Below are 13,280 nucleotides of genomic sequence, written 5' to 3'. Positions count from 1 at the left end.
TATAGCTCTGCCTCTAGTGCAGCTCTGAAAAAAACACATCTCTTTAATAAATATTTCAAAGCAGAAACTCTTTCACACCTCCTCCAGTTCTGCAGAGGGCAGGGCTGCCCTCTCAATGTCGCTGAGCTTTTTGATGATGCGTTTGACCGAAGGGTCCTGGAAGTCCGTGGTGTCGTACTGACGGGCCTTCAGTCCATACTCCAGGGTGTGGGCTGACATCTCCAGGTTCTTGTCAAGCTACAGAGGAAAAATGAACACGCTTTAATTTGTACACTATGTGCCACTGAAAGCAAGATGGATGGAGGTTAAAAGACGGGTATACAGGTAATTAGGTAGACAGAAGCAAGCATGGTTTGGTTGATTAGCGACTCACTGATTCAATCATTTATTGATTCAATGACACAATTTTGATGACGCAAATGATTTTATCGATTCGCCCACGTGACACAATCAGCATGAGATGAAATAAGCCTTCACATGATGGCAGCTGCTGCTTGAACAACGTTAAGGTGATCTCCGTTGGGGCTTTCAGAGGGTCTCACCATGTCCTGCTTGTTGGTTTCGTTGATGTCAGTGTTGTACTTCCAGGAGGCCTCGGTGTAGGCGTTCCACACCCCCTCAGCGGTGCTGTTGTACTCATCCAGCAACGTCATTGCATCGATCTCGTCTGTATTCTTGTCTGGGTAAACAAGGAGAGAATTAAAGTGGGCTGAGATGCAGTTTGTGGGTCATAAGTAAAGCACCGTGGAATTAAGGTTGAAAAATAGCACCCTAGTTTAGCAAATTACAACGTGTGAATTATGGTTATCATGTGTAAACCACCACTATAGATTAGATTGTTTAGGCAATTTCTTCAAAAAAAAAAAGAAGCAAATGCCTTCTTCTTTATGTTCATACACTTTCTTGACTGCTGATTTATTAAAAATGCAACTATGCACTTTTCCCCTTTCCAACAGTGTCAACGTATTTTAGACTTGAAGTTCTGTTTACTGTTAATTCTCAGCTCCTGTCTTACCAATATCGTCAGGGTAGCCTTCAGGGATGGGTGGCACCCAGTTAAAGTCAGGCCATCCCAGGGTCTCGCCCTTATTTTGCGTTTCCAGCCACGTAATAATAGGTTTAAAGTATTCCATTAGTGAACTGGCATCTAGCTTATTGACGCCAATAGCCTCCTGGAGCACTTCGGGCCAAGGTTTGGAAGAGCCAGCCTGAAGGATCTTCCTGCAGGTGGAACAGGGAAATTGTATTACATCTTTACTTTTTATTTTTCCTCACCGGCCAATGTGCTCCATGCAATAAACAATAAAGGCCAAATCAGATCACTTACTTTAAAATGGCTCCCGCTTCTGCAGAGCGGTAAATGTCACACGTGTACAAGGGACCGGTGTGTTTGGCTGCCGCGCACAGTTTTTCATGAAGCTGGAACTGCAGGATGAAGCTGACAAAATACCTGCAGGGCACAACACATCCCATCTACCTTAAAAAGTCTTTGTAACATTAAATCAACATTTTAAAGAGAAACACAAATCATATGCACAAGCTAGACAAAAATGTCAAAAGCAGGGGGCACCATACAGTCAAGTCAAATGACATTAAATACATCTTATCCTCTGCTTTATGGTAAAAGCTATTAAAAATCACACTACAACACTGTGACTATAAATAACCCTTAAAATTTGATTGCAAAAATGATGTAAATGATGTAAGTAACTGCTGTACAGCCTGTTCGTCTGTTCAAGTAGCTGTGAGTTTGAATTTTGTTCCTGAAACAAACCAGCTGGACTACTTTCCCAAACAGCTCCGGCCTTTGCAACAAGCTTCCTGCGATTGGAAGGTTACTGTATTTCCTTTAAACTATAATACAATACAGCACTCAACGGTATCATTTCCAGCTCAACAGCCATTGTTGCGTATTCATTCTCTTTGTTTTCTTAAGCTCCATTGCACTTTGTCAGAGATGTGTATGAATACAGAATGAATCCAGCAGCTAAGGAAAACACTACACTGTCTTGAAAAACGTATACTGGTTGTTGGACGCTACCTGATGTACGGTGTGTTTCCTGGGATGTGGAATTTCGCACCAGCATCAAAGTGATCCTCCGTACGTCCGGTGGGTGGGCAGATGCCTTGATATTTTGTCCTGTAAAAATAAATAAGTAACAGATGAATTTAGAGTACGCTGGCATGGGATGTGTAGCTACGACATAAGCTCTGGAAAGTTTTTTTTTTAATCATTAAATTTTATTTATCCGTTAAGTGTCAGCTGGGCATGTGTGCTCATTTTCCAGCTACACTTCACTTCCCACAAAAACACTTAAGATTGAATGCCAGCCAGTACAGCCAAAGTTTTCTGCTGTTACTCAGCAGCCCCACTTAATGTGTGGGAGCTGGGATTTGCTCGGGCAAAAAAGTGATGGAATAACAATTACTGAACATATATTTAAATCATGTATAATTAATATTTTGATCATAACAGTGTATTTACTGATAATGTGATAACCCAGAAAGAATCTGCAGTTCCCCTTCGCTTTACAGAGGTTTATAGTGAGTTTTGAGTCATTGTTTAGCAACTTTACTGTTTAAGGTCACCCATACCACTTCCAGAGTCTTGTTTGTAAGTGCAGCAGGTTGAGGATTTTGGCAAATTAGCTAAAAACTACTACTACTACCTGCACAGTACCAAGCAGCAGACAGACACAGTGTGTGATGAGCCGGTGAACATCGTGGAGCATTTAGCTGCTAAAGAAATGGATATTTCCCTCATTTGCCCAACGCTGATTTTGCCGTAAATTTCCATTTTTATGTTTCTTCATTATGCATCAGGCATAAAAACAGGTTATTATTGATGTAGGATTCATGCAGGAGACTGATTCATAACGTGTTCACTTTAATAAAGATACCAGCATGTGTGCCCTTCCTGCCAACACCATCAAACTGTGGCGCCACAATATCACAAACACTTTCACTCAAAGAATAAGAAAGAAAAGCCAGATGTTCAAGATGCCAACAGCCGTAAAACAAAACAGAAGAAGAAGAATTAATGTGATCTTCTGTGTTGTGCAGAAACTTATGATCTTTGTTTTATTATTCATGTACTTATCATAAGGAATAATGGTAAATAAAAGCTCAGTCACGTGCTTTTTTGTTTCTGTTGTTTCTTACTACAGAAAATGGTGTCACTCACTGTTCACTTTTACTTTCAGACACTTTTTTTCCCCCAAGCCATTCTTGGTTAGGTTCAGTGAAACAGCACAGTTTTGGTTAAAATACACAGTTGCTGTTTTCAGTCACTGTTTTCTGTTGTTTTAAACTGATGCTTGGTTTTGTTTATGCAACAAAAATACTTGGTTAAGTTTAGGCACCAAACTGTATTTGTTTAGGTTTAGGAAAACATCATGGTTTAGGTTTAAATACAAATTCCAACTCATCCAACTAACACTTAAAAGGTTAAAGAAACAAGATATAAGATCATATTTACTGCACAGAAGTGACTGTGGCATTGGTCCCCCACTTATCTCCCAAATACTGCATTTCAAACTATTCTTTTTTTAAGTTTTTTTTTGCCTTTATTATATAGGACAGTCGAAAGAGAGACAGCAAAGTGGGGGAGGAGATTGGGGGAAGGGGTTGCAGCAAAAGGCCATGAGCGGGATTCGAACCCATGGCCGCTGCATCAGAGACTGTAGCCCCTGTATGTGGGTCGCCAGCTCAACCAGGTGAGCTAAAGCGCCAAACTATTCTTTTAACTTGAAGTCGCTTTGCATAACTTCCTACCTGAGGTACCACCAGTCAGAGTTGTACATCTCAGGAGGGGTGCGTCCGCTAAACACGCCCCATCTCCAGAGGTCGATGAGGTAGCCGAAGGGGAGGAAGGCTATCTTCTCCAGAGCCATCTTCAGCAGGTAGTTGGTATCAGTTTCTGGGGAAACACGTTTTAGCGTTTATTTTTTTGAAAACATTTATTTAGTGGGCAGGTTTAGTGTGGTTTAGATTGTTTTTATTTCTGTGTTGGCGTTATTACCAGGGTCAGAGGTTGCAGTTTCCAGCAGATTAATGGTTTTTAGATGCTTAGGTGTGGAAACAGAAAGAGACAGAACGTCGCCAATAGCCTCGTGAAACCCGGGGTTGGCTCCACGGCGGTAGCCCACAGGCTGGTCCTTGTACTGGAGGTAGTACTGGATGTGGCCCATCTCATGGTGCACCGTGAAGAGCTGCTCCATCGTCACCGTGGTACACTGCTTTATCCTGTATGAACAGAACTGCTTAATGATCTTGTAGCATCAAGTTTTAGCTCCTAGAATGTGAAGCAATAATTAATTAAATACTTGAAACTAAATTGATCTTTACCTGAAGTCTTTGCGGTTGTAAAAGTCCCAGGCGGATGCATGGCACACCACCTCTCGACCTTCAGGCTTAACCAGCATGGATTTGTCCCAGAACTCCTGAGGCATCTCCTCTAAACCCAGAGAGGTGAAGAACTCCTCAGCCACACGGAACATGTGTGTGGCGTTATATCCCTGTGAAGAGGAAACAATCCCACATGTCACAACTCAACCTATTGGACAGAATTACAGTCAGACTTCAAAGATTTGTGATGGCATCTTTCTGCAGAGGTTACTGTCAGCAATAACTAAAGAATACTTTCGCCCCTCCTTGCAATCCAATCAAGCTGCATAAAATCCTTCACTCTTACTTACTTGTCTGACCATTTCTTCGGTCACATCCATGTTGGGTTTGTCAGGAAATGGGATCATCATATCGTAAATGTTGTTCCAGGTCTGGGCCCACATATTTCCTGAGGGTGAGGAAGAAAACACACTTAAGCAGCAATTTCTGAGTCGTTATGCGATCCTCCACTCACAGGCCCCTTAGGAAATGCCTGCATGGAGCATGTTCAGCACTGCAACGAGATAAGAGCACAAAACCGCTGGCCATGGTGCGTCTGCATCTCAATACCCATGTGCTCGAATGTTGTCAGAGGCACGTGTGATGAAAAATGGTTTAAAATGTACAAAAGATATCGGAAGTTTTGACAAGGTTGTGAGAAAATGAGTCAAGGCAGAGTTCATAAAGCAGTAAGAAAACATCCTGTTAGCACAACATGGTTTAGGTATGATACAGAAACAAATAAAACAAAGGGACTACATAAAACGTTGTAATGAAGGATTCAAAAGAATTCAGATTTAGTTAGCGGATTCAGAACTGGATTCAGATTGTGTAAAACAAATTATATTATTCGCTTTGAACAATGAATTTAACTTATAATTCCATCAAAATGAGAAATATAGTGATTCAGCTAAGAAAAAATGTGACTCTGCAGAGAGATAAAGATAAATTCCTATTGCCTACAGTGTAATGGTTCATTTTAGAGCCACATTATTGTTACTAGAAAGTAAAATCCTAATAAAGTCACATGTTTGTTGTCCTCTTTGTACAGTAAAATCCATCCATGGTGCACATACAAGGAACTCTTTCATACATTTAAACATTTAAATATAGCTTTTCAATTTTCCAAATCTGAGGCATGCAAAATAAGGGAAACTCCCAAACACGCTTGTCACCTAATAATATGTGTATGTTACCTAGCAGATGGGCAGGGATTGGTCCTTTAAGGTTGATGTACTTGGGACCGTACTTCTTGTAAAGCTGGCGCCGCACAAAGGCGTGCAGGTTCAGGTAGAGCGGCTCGATGGTCCTGTACAGTTTGTCGATATCCTGCTCAAAGGTTGGCGACTCGTACCAAGAGCGCCACTCCTCTCCAGTGTCGGCAAATCCTACACAAAGCAAGAGTTTTAACCTTTCATTCTACCTCAGTTTCTACTCATTTAATCTTTTTTGTTCTCACCATGTATTTGTGAATATAATGCTGTTAGTGTCAAAGGTCAAGGGGAAGCACTTACCGTCAGCTTGAGAGGCTTTGTTGCTTAGCTGCACAAACTGGGGATAAAGCTCCTTGAGAGGCACACCTGATGCATTGTGCCAGCCCTCCCACGCGTACAGCAGCTTCTTGTAGCTCCTGGAGTTGGCCATGATGTTTGTGAGCTCTACAAACAACAAAAGTCACCCTCTCAGACATAGAGATGTGGAAATACACAAGGAGGCAGATCTAATCTGGGGTGCTTACAGAACTTTTCCTAAAGCAATCAAGATGTATTGAGATGACTTCATGCTCCTCGAGCTCTCTGAGCAGGAAAACAACAGACACATTATCCAGGAGATTAGCTTTGACTTATGACGACTCCATGATATTCTGAGAATCACTTAAAACAACGTTTATCTCAGGAATGCCAGAAATAGGAAGTGAAAGCGAGGAAAGGGTGAAAGTTGAAGACCACAGATGAAAGTTGAAGAGGTGGAAAAAGAGATTGCTGGAAGTCTTTTGTTGTTCTAATGACACCAATGTTTTTGTGCTGAAGGGATGTGCCACATATTTGGAGTAACCCTGGCTCCCATCATGGATTTCTTCAACCAAGAAGCCAATAATCATTACAGAGACTGCACCTTAACAACAGTAATGTGCTTATCTATTTTTATGGGCAACCATTTCTAGCAGAAGTGATTGTTTTTGCTCTCTTGTCGTACTGTATGTGCTGGCAGGCGTTTCTCACTATTACTTTCAGCAGTTGTGGCTGACAAAGCACAAAGGACCATTGTTCACAAGAAATGGGTTGCAGTGTTAAAAGCTACTAATGTGCTGTTTCTCCAGCTCTTTACTTAACACTCATGAACACATCCACGACGCTTCCTGTGGAGACCTCTCTCAAGTAATTTTGCGCATCCTGATACCCCCAAGAGCCGATAAGCTCCTGACCACTTCCAAGTGTTTTTCTTCCCAGACTTCCCCTCCACATTTTTGTTTATTCGATATTCTTCAACACTGCTTTGTTCCTGTTTCTTTCAGGAAAAACAAAAAAACACCTCTAATTTATGCATCTTGACCCCTCGGTGTGTTAACTCACCAGGTTCGAGGCTCCAGCTCACGTTTGGCTGTGGGTGCACCTTAGCTGTTGAATAAATATTGTCCATGGTGCTGAGAATGGTGTTATACTGTAGAAAAAAAGAAACACGGATCATGTTCCAAACAGTTCAATGGTGACAAAAACACGGTTACTGACTCACAAAAGGTTTGCGATGAACAATATGAAACAGAAACAAACCTCCTCTCTCTCTTGCTGGGGGAGGTTGGCAGCGCCCAGAATCATAATCTTTTCCATCAGTTTCTTGTCGCTCGGGTCGAGAGAGTTGAGAACCTCCTGAGAGAAGACCTCCTTGGCCGTCGTCCCCCAGGCTTCAGCAAAGGCCTGTTCTTCAAGGGATGCATTTACCTAAAGACAGGAGTAGGTAGAAATAAATCAGAATGACAAGCTGGATTACTTCAGTTCTGTAACTGCAATACTAAGCAAACAACATCTAAACATTTAATGAATATTTAGTCATTTTGCTTCCTTCATGCAAGGTTTTGGGACCATGCAAGGTCCACAGTGACAAGAGCATGTTATATTCCTTCAGAGAATGGGCTACTTTGGAAATATTAATGTGTGTCAAGAGTAGAATGTGGGCAGCAACTAGAGAATGGAGACATGGTGGGTACCTTTGGTGAGTAGGAGAAACTAAAAGAAGAAATGATGGTGGACATGAAGTGAACTGAGGAGCCCTGTCTGCAAAAACCACATTTTTATACACCTGAACTGCATTCCCAGTTACTTTTTGCAGGTTGCATGTTTTCTCCAGGGTTAGATTTGTGGTGTATCAGAAATATGTTTCTAATCACATATTGTGGTCTTTTACTGGCGCTCCTTTTCAGTCAGCCGACAACATATGATATGGGACTCATCACAACCTAGAAAATGGAGGAGAAGCTTCAAACCATGTTGTGAAAAGGTTGTTTTTTGGGGTTTTTTTAGCCCAAACCATGATCATTTCCATCCATCCATCAATTTTCTTCTACTTATCTGGAGCCAGACCGTAGCCTGGGGGATCCCAAGGCCTTCACAGGCCAGATAAGATATATAATCCCTCCAGTGAGTTCTAGGTCTACTCTGAGTTCTCCTCCCATCTAGACTTGCCTGGAAACCCTTCAAAGGACGGTGCCCAGGAGGCATCCTAATCAGATGCCCAGACCAACTTAGCTGGCTTCTTTCAACGTGAAGTAGCAAGGAGTCTACTCTACTGATATATGATGTTATCCTGAAACACCATGGTGCTTCCTAAACCTAACCAAGTTGTTTTAGGGCCAAAACTTGACATTTTCACAACAAGTGGAAAAAATCTAAAACTAATGATTCCACATGGGACACGAGCACAAGTCTCCTGAGTGAAAGTCCTGAGCTTGTGCCACCACTTTCCCTCCAACCTCCTGATGTCAATTTTGTGGCTTTTTGAAAAGTAGAAATGTTTCCTACCAAATCATACTGTTACCTTACCAGAAGAAAATATGTTTCTTGCCAATGGAGAATGCAGTGTGGTTGTATAAGAATGCAATTTCGTGGAGACGGGGATGAGCTAAGACAGTGAGACATGGGAGACTCTTTATTATCAGGCTGTTGTTACACATGCTATATTTTCTGTGTGTTTTAGCACAGTTACTCAAGCTCAGACTTTCATTGGGTGAACTCTCTTTAAATTTTGTCCAGACATTTATGATCCCCAGAGGATGAATCAAACTGTCTTTAGGGACTCTTTAGCATTTGCTTCCTGTGGAGGTTGGATTTTATTTCTACAACTGCTGGATGGATTAACAGGCTCCCCTACTTTTTATGTAATTCATGAAATCATCGGATCGGTTTTTGCAATACGTTTGCATTTCCATACAACAGTTCTGGATGTTCCTTGACAGTTGTATCAACATATCTTCCCTCTGGGATCAATAAAATATTCTGTGTGTCTATTGAGCGAGGACAGAACAGCAAAATAACTCTCACTCAAGGATAATATTTGCAAAAATGCCTTTGTCACTCTATATTTGCCCATCTATGGCCCCACCAGCTCTCAAGAGCTTTTCTTTATGGCACTCTGGAAGGTCACGGACATCAGTATTCTCAGTATATCACGACCTTGCAGGAAGACTGCATGGAGTCAAGGCTGCTGTGGAACACTGGACGGATAGTGCACATTGCTGAAAGTACGCGTCACGTGCTGAAATGCAAATCACACTTTAACATAAGCTAGCTTCGTCAGTCTTCCAAAATTATCTGCACACTCGCACTGACCACAGAGCAGTGAGTTAATGCTCACAGGTCACTATCTGCTCCACTCCCATCCTGATAAAACTGACACAACAGGAGCTTCTTTCCAGTAATGTTTTCATTCAAATCTTTCTTATCTGTCTTTCTCCCAGCCTTTGCTAAAATAACAGGCTGCAGGAGGGGAGAGAAAAAAAAAAAAACTGGTGACAGTGAGTTGAAGTATTAACTCTGACCTTTGTGCTCTTCCTCTCAATCTCTGTCTTTTTCTCGATAGTTTTTTTTCCAGGCTGCCTGCACTCATCCATCCACAGGGATAATCACATTCTCAGCCAAAGGACCACAGTAAAGATAAGGGCAAAAGGCTTTTTTTTGCTGATTTAGTTTCTGTCAATGTCTATCTGCGACACATTTACAGTGATGTCTCCATTTACAAATCATTTACTCTTTAAATAATCAACCTCTGTGAGTACAAAGTCGAGCTGGACTAAAATTCAGTTCTGTCAAGTGCCCTGAGATGACTTTTGTAATGATTTGGCTCTGCATAAATAAAACTAAATTCAAGTGAAAAATTCTTCAAATCATAACAAGCCAACTCTATTATGCTCGCTGATTGTTAGCTTTCAATTTGATCATATTAAAGTTAGCTTTTACCCATAATTCTTAAATATTTTTGCATCTGAAACAGTTGACATTTTAGATATATATTGAAATTAGTGAATAAAATGGATTTAGATAATTAAAAATAAAGCCCATTGCTTGACCTCATGACATTGCATGCAGTTCTCAAACTCAAACACTTTCAAGTTGCGTAAAAAGGCCGGCAACGTGCAATAAAATTAATGACTAAGCCTCAGGTCTGATTCTGGCGGTTGGTATTCCATCTTGGGTTTTAAAGGACTTCAGCTGCTGATATCTACCATCATCAGTTTTTATTCAGCATGATTTAAAGCCTGTGAGCTGATCCTCATTCTGTTTGATCCTTTGCATGTCGAACACGAGTCTCATTTGCGCTGAGACCGAATCACTCTCACCTCCGAGGCTGCATGAATTGAGAAGAAAGTCAGCTTATGTGCACATTTGCATGGTTGCTTTGTGTGCGTACATGCTCTAATTTAATCGGCTGCGCTACTGATAATGTATATTTCAAATCATATCAGTGTACTGGACGTACAGTGCAGCACCAGCAGAATGCCAACATCAGAAAATGCCACTCTCAAGCTGAATTTCCATTCTCCCCCCTCCCCTCCCCAGCTGCCAAATCAGATGGAGCTCAGTGCTCTGATTCACTTTGATCCTATCTTTGAACCTTTCTGGGTGGGAAAAAAAAAGCGCGTACATGGCAACTACAAGCCCTGCTCATCTTTCACCTTGCATGGCAGAAACATTCTGTGGAGCACAACACATTCTGCAGCCTGACCCTGTTGAGTGCGGGCCACATCTACACCTGTTCAGAGCGCAGGCAGACCAGTGCTCAAAGCCTGGATAGTGTGCTGAAATCCTGTTGTGACAGCTGTTCAAGCACACAGAGAGAAAAATCTGGAGGTTTTCTCTTAAGTGTGTCAGATGGACTATTAGCTCTCATGAGTTTGTATAATGAGCGGGTAAACTTATATTGCTTACACACGTCCATAAATATGTGTGTGTGTGACTCCTGTGCCCAATAGCAAGTAAACTTTGTTCACACCTCTACAGTTTCATTGGTTCTTGCAATCTCCTGTCAGGCTGCACTTTCCTCCTCTCCCTTGTCTTCATGGTTGATGCAAATGTCTCTCAGGCATGTGGTGAAATGCAACTGTTAAACCGCTGCAGTCTGGTATTAATGTAACGTCTCACAGCTGGCCTCTAAGCAAAGCCATTTAAAAATTATTGCAATGATGCATTTCATTGACTGTAAATATTGTCGCAGTGGACCATAAAAAATACTACTGTGTGTAAAACTGCCTTTTGAAGCAGGTTTTTCCACCAGAAGAAATAGTCTTAGGCAGCAAATGTCATAAAACACACAGTTGAAAAAATTAAACCAGCACAAGAGCATGCAAGACCCCCTAGAAATGCATTCAGAAATTAAAGACGCTCACACCGCAGGCATTCAGATCTGATTTATACATCCAGCAACACACAGAGTTGGCTGCCTCGTGAGGAAACTGAGCATGTAATTCTGGAGAGAGATGAATAGTGGTAATCTCCAAGTCAAGCAGAGCTAAGCTCCACAGAAACCTTTGACCATGCATGCATTTGTGGTGATGAGATGCCAGCACTGGCAAGAACTGATCTAAGCAGGACAATTTAATACCAGCATGAGAGAAAGCACGGGGCTCTAGGAGTCGTCCTACCTGAAGCTTGGAGTTGTGATCCGTGATGTTGGTGTTGTAAGTCCAGCTGGCAGAAACACTTTTGAAGAGCACTTCCTCAGCAGTGCTGTTGTACGCAGTGAGAAACATTAAAGCACCACTGGTGTTGTTTTCATATGGCCCTGGGAGCCACTCATTTGGCAGAGCCTCGGAGAACCCTACGATTGGCAGCAGCAGCAGCACTGACCACAGAAACCTGTCCACACCAGTGCCCATGGCTAGCTTCCACCAAAGACAGAGTGGAAGAAAAAGCTGTAAAGTGGGATAGTTTGGAGGACGGGCTAAAAATACGCTTGCTCCAATGAAGTGAGAGGACACCTTCCCCCTGAAGCTGTTGTCTCATCCACTCCCTCACTGTTCCTTCCTTAGCCTCCCAGCCCGGCTGCGGGTGAAATGCACTGGAGACCAAAGCGAGCTTCTTTTTAAGTGCCAGTGTAACCCAGCCCACACTTGTCTGCAGCCTTCCCTCTTAGCACTTTACAGCGTTGGACAAAGTCCCCCACCAATTCCCCCCTTCCTCACTCCTATCTTCTTTCCCTCCCTTCTTTCTCTGTTTCACCAGCCTGCCAGCATTCGGATGGCTGGCATTATCTTTGATCAGAGCCAAGTTTCTGGAAGATGGGAGATAAAATATGACACACAGCAGTGCGTTTGCCTGATCTGCCTGCTTGCCTGCCTGGAGAGCGGTGGCTCCTCAGTAACCAGCAGTGGAGAGTCTGGGAGGGACTCCACATACTTTACTCTCAGTTCCCTCCTTCAGCTTAGTGACAGCAAAGGGAGGGGGGGAGTTATAAAGACAGGGGGAATGAAAGAGAGAGGGGAGAAGGGAATGGAACTGGAGGGGGTGACAGGATTCATGGCAGAGGGTTGAAAGATTAGCAGGGAAAAAAAGTCAGACAGAGGCACTAAATGTTGACGGGGGCTCACCTTGAATCGTGTCTTTTGTACATAATCGGATCTTTCTACAGCACAGCTTTCTCATGCTAATCACTCTAAATTTACAAGGTTTGCCATTTGCGATCAAAGGATATAGTGACTTATTGCAAGACAGTTGACAGGTCTAAGAATGAGAAGCTTCCCAGCTGTCAGGATGCAGTCGGATTGGAACTGCCTTTGTTTTTTAGCATCTTAACAGTAAAAGTGTGTAGTTGAGCTGTGCTATTACATACACAGCAGAAAACGGTATTTCAGTAGTTTATTGGAAGATTATTCATCAAATTAAGGAGAAGTTCTACTGACTTATAACTTTATTTTTTCCCTAGAATAAGGAACTTGTCTAGACGTGCAAGTTGCCATAATTGCTGAGCAAACAAACCCAAACTCACTGAGTTGCTCTTAATTCCAAATTGAGTTGTTACACTATTTCATTGCCCTGGAATCCTCTTAGAAAGCCATTTGAATGAGCTGATAGTACTCACTGCATTCAGCGAATATTTAACAGAGGAAATGGATTGTGTACATAGCACATCACGATGCACAGCGACACAATCTGCAGTCTTAAACCTGCCTCACCCGGTTTGGTGATCACTTGAGGGCAGCAGAAACAAGGTGTAAAGGTGTTTGACCATCATATTGAAAGATATAAAAAAGACTGGAACATTTTTTGGGGGGCATTTTGGGCTTACACAGTCAGCAGTAAAGAGGCTTGAAGGCAACATGAGATAAGAGAGAGTGGCATAACATGCATCATAGGTCCTTCAACCAGTCCAACCAACCGTGGACACTGCACTAACAACTGGGTGGC

General features: G+C 42.3%; 1 protein-coding gene across 1 annotated transcript in view; it reads right to left on the bottom strand.

Moving 5' to 3' along the window:
* Nucleotides 1-12,013, bottom strand: part of ace (angiotensin I converting enzyme (peptidyl-dipeptidase A) 1) — a 19,465-nt gene extending 7,452 nt beyond the window's left edge. The window contains exons 1-14 of the mRNA XM_008302739.1: nucleotides 11,519-12,013; nucleotides 7,158-7,325; nucleotides 6,960-7,047; nucleotides 5,901-6,044; nucleotides 5,583-5,774; nucleotides 4,698-4,795; nucleotides 4,348-4,517; nucleotides 4,022-4,245; nucleotides 3,775-3,919; nucleotides 2,042-2,140; nucleotides 1,328-1,450; nucleotides 1,016-1,221; nucleotides 543-679; nucleotides 77-237 (exon numbers count right to left, since the gene is read on the bottom strand). Coding sequence (XP_008300961.1) covers nucleotides 77-237; nucleotides 543-679; nucleotides 1,016-1,221; nucleotides 1,328-1,450; nucleotides 2,042-2,140; nucleotides 3,775-3,919; nucleotides 4,022-4,245; nucleotides 4,348-4,517; nucleotides 4,698-4,795; nucleotides 5,583-5,774; nucleotides 5,901-6,044; nucleotides 6,960-7,047; nucleotides 7,158-7,325; nucleotides 11,519-11,752 — 2,189 coding nt within the window. The 5' untranslated portion in view covers nucleotides 11,753-12,013. The remainder of the gene's footprint in view (nucleotides 1-76; nucleotides 238-542; nucleotides 680-1,015; nucleotides 1,222-1,327; nucleotides 1,451-2,041; nucleotides 2,141-3,774; nucleotides 3,920-4,021; nucleotides 4,246-4,347; nucleotides 4,518-4,697; nucleotides 4,796-5,582; nucleotides 5,775-5,900; nucleotides 6,045-6,959; nucleotides 7,048-7,157; nucleotides 7,326-11,518) is intronic.
* Between the last annotated feature and the right edge of the window lie 1,267 nt (nucleotides 12,014-13,280).

This window comes from Stegastes partitus, unplaced genomic scaffold (assembly GCF_000690725.1).
Source record: "Stegastes partitus isolate 25-593 unplaced genomic scaffold, Stegastes_partitus-1.0.2 Scaffold1866, whole genome shotgun sequence".
NCBI classification, from domain to species: domain Eukaryota; kingdom Metazoa; phylum Chordata; class Actinopteri; family Pomacentridae; genus Stegastes; species Stegastes partitus.
This window is presented reverse-complemented; position numbering and strand designations above follow the sequence as displayed.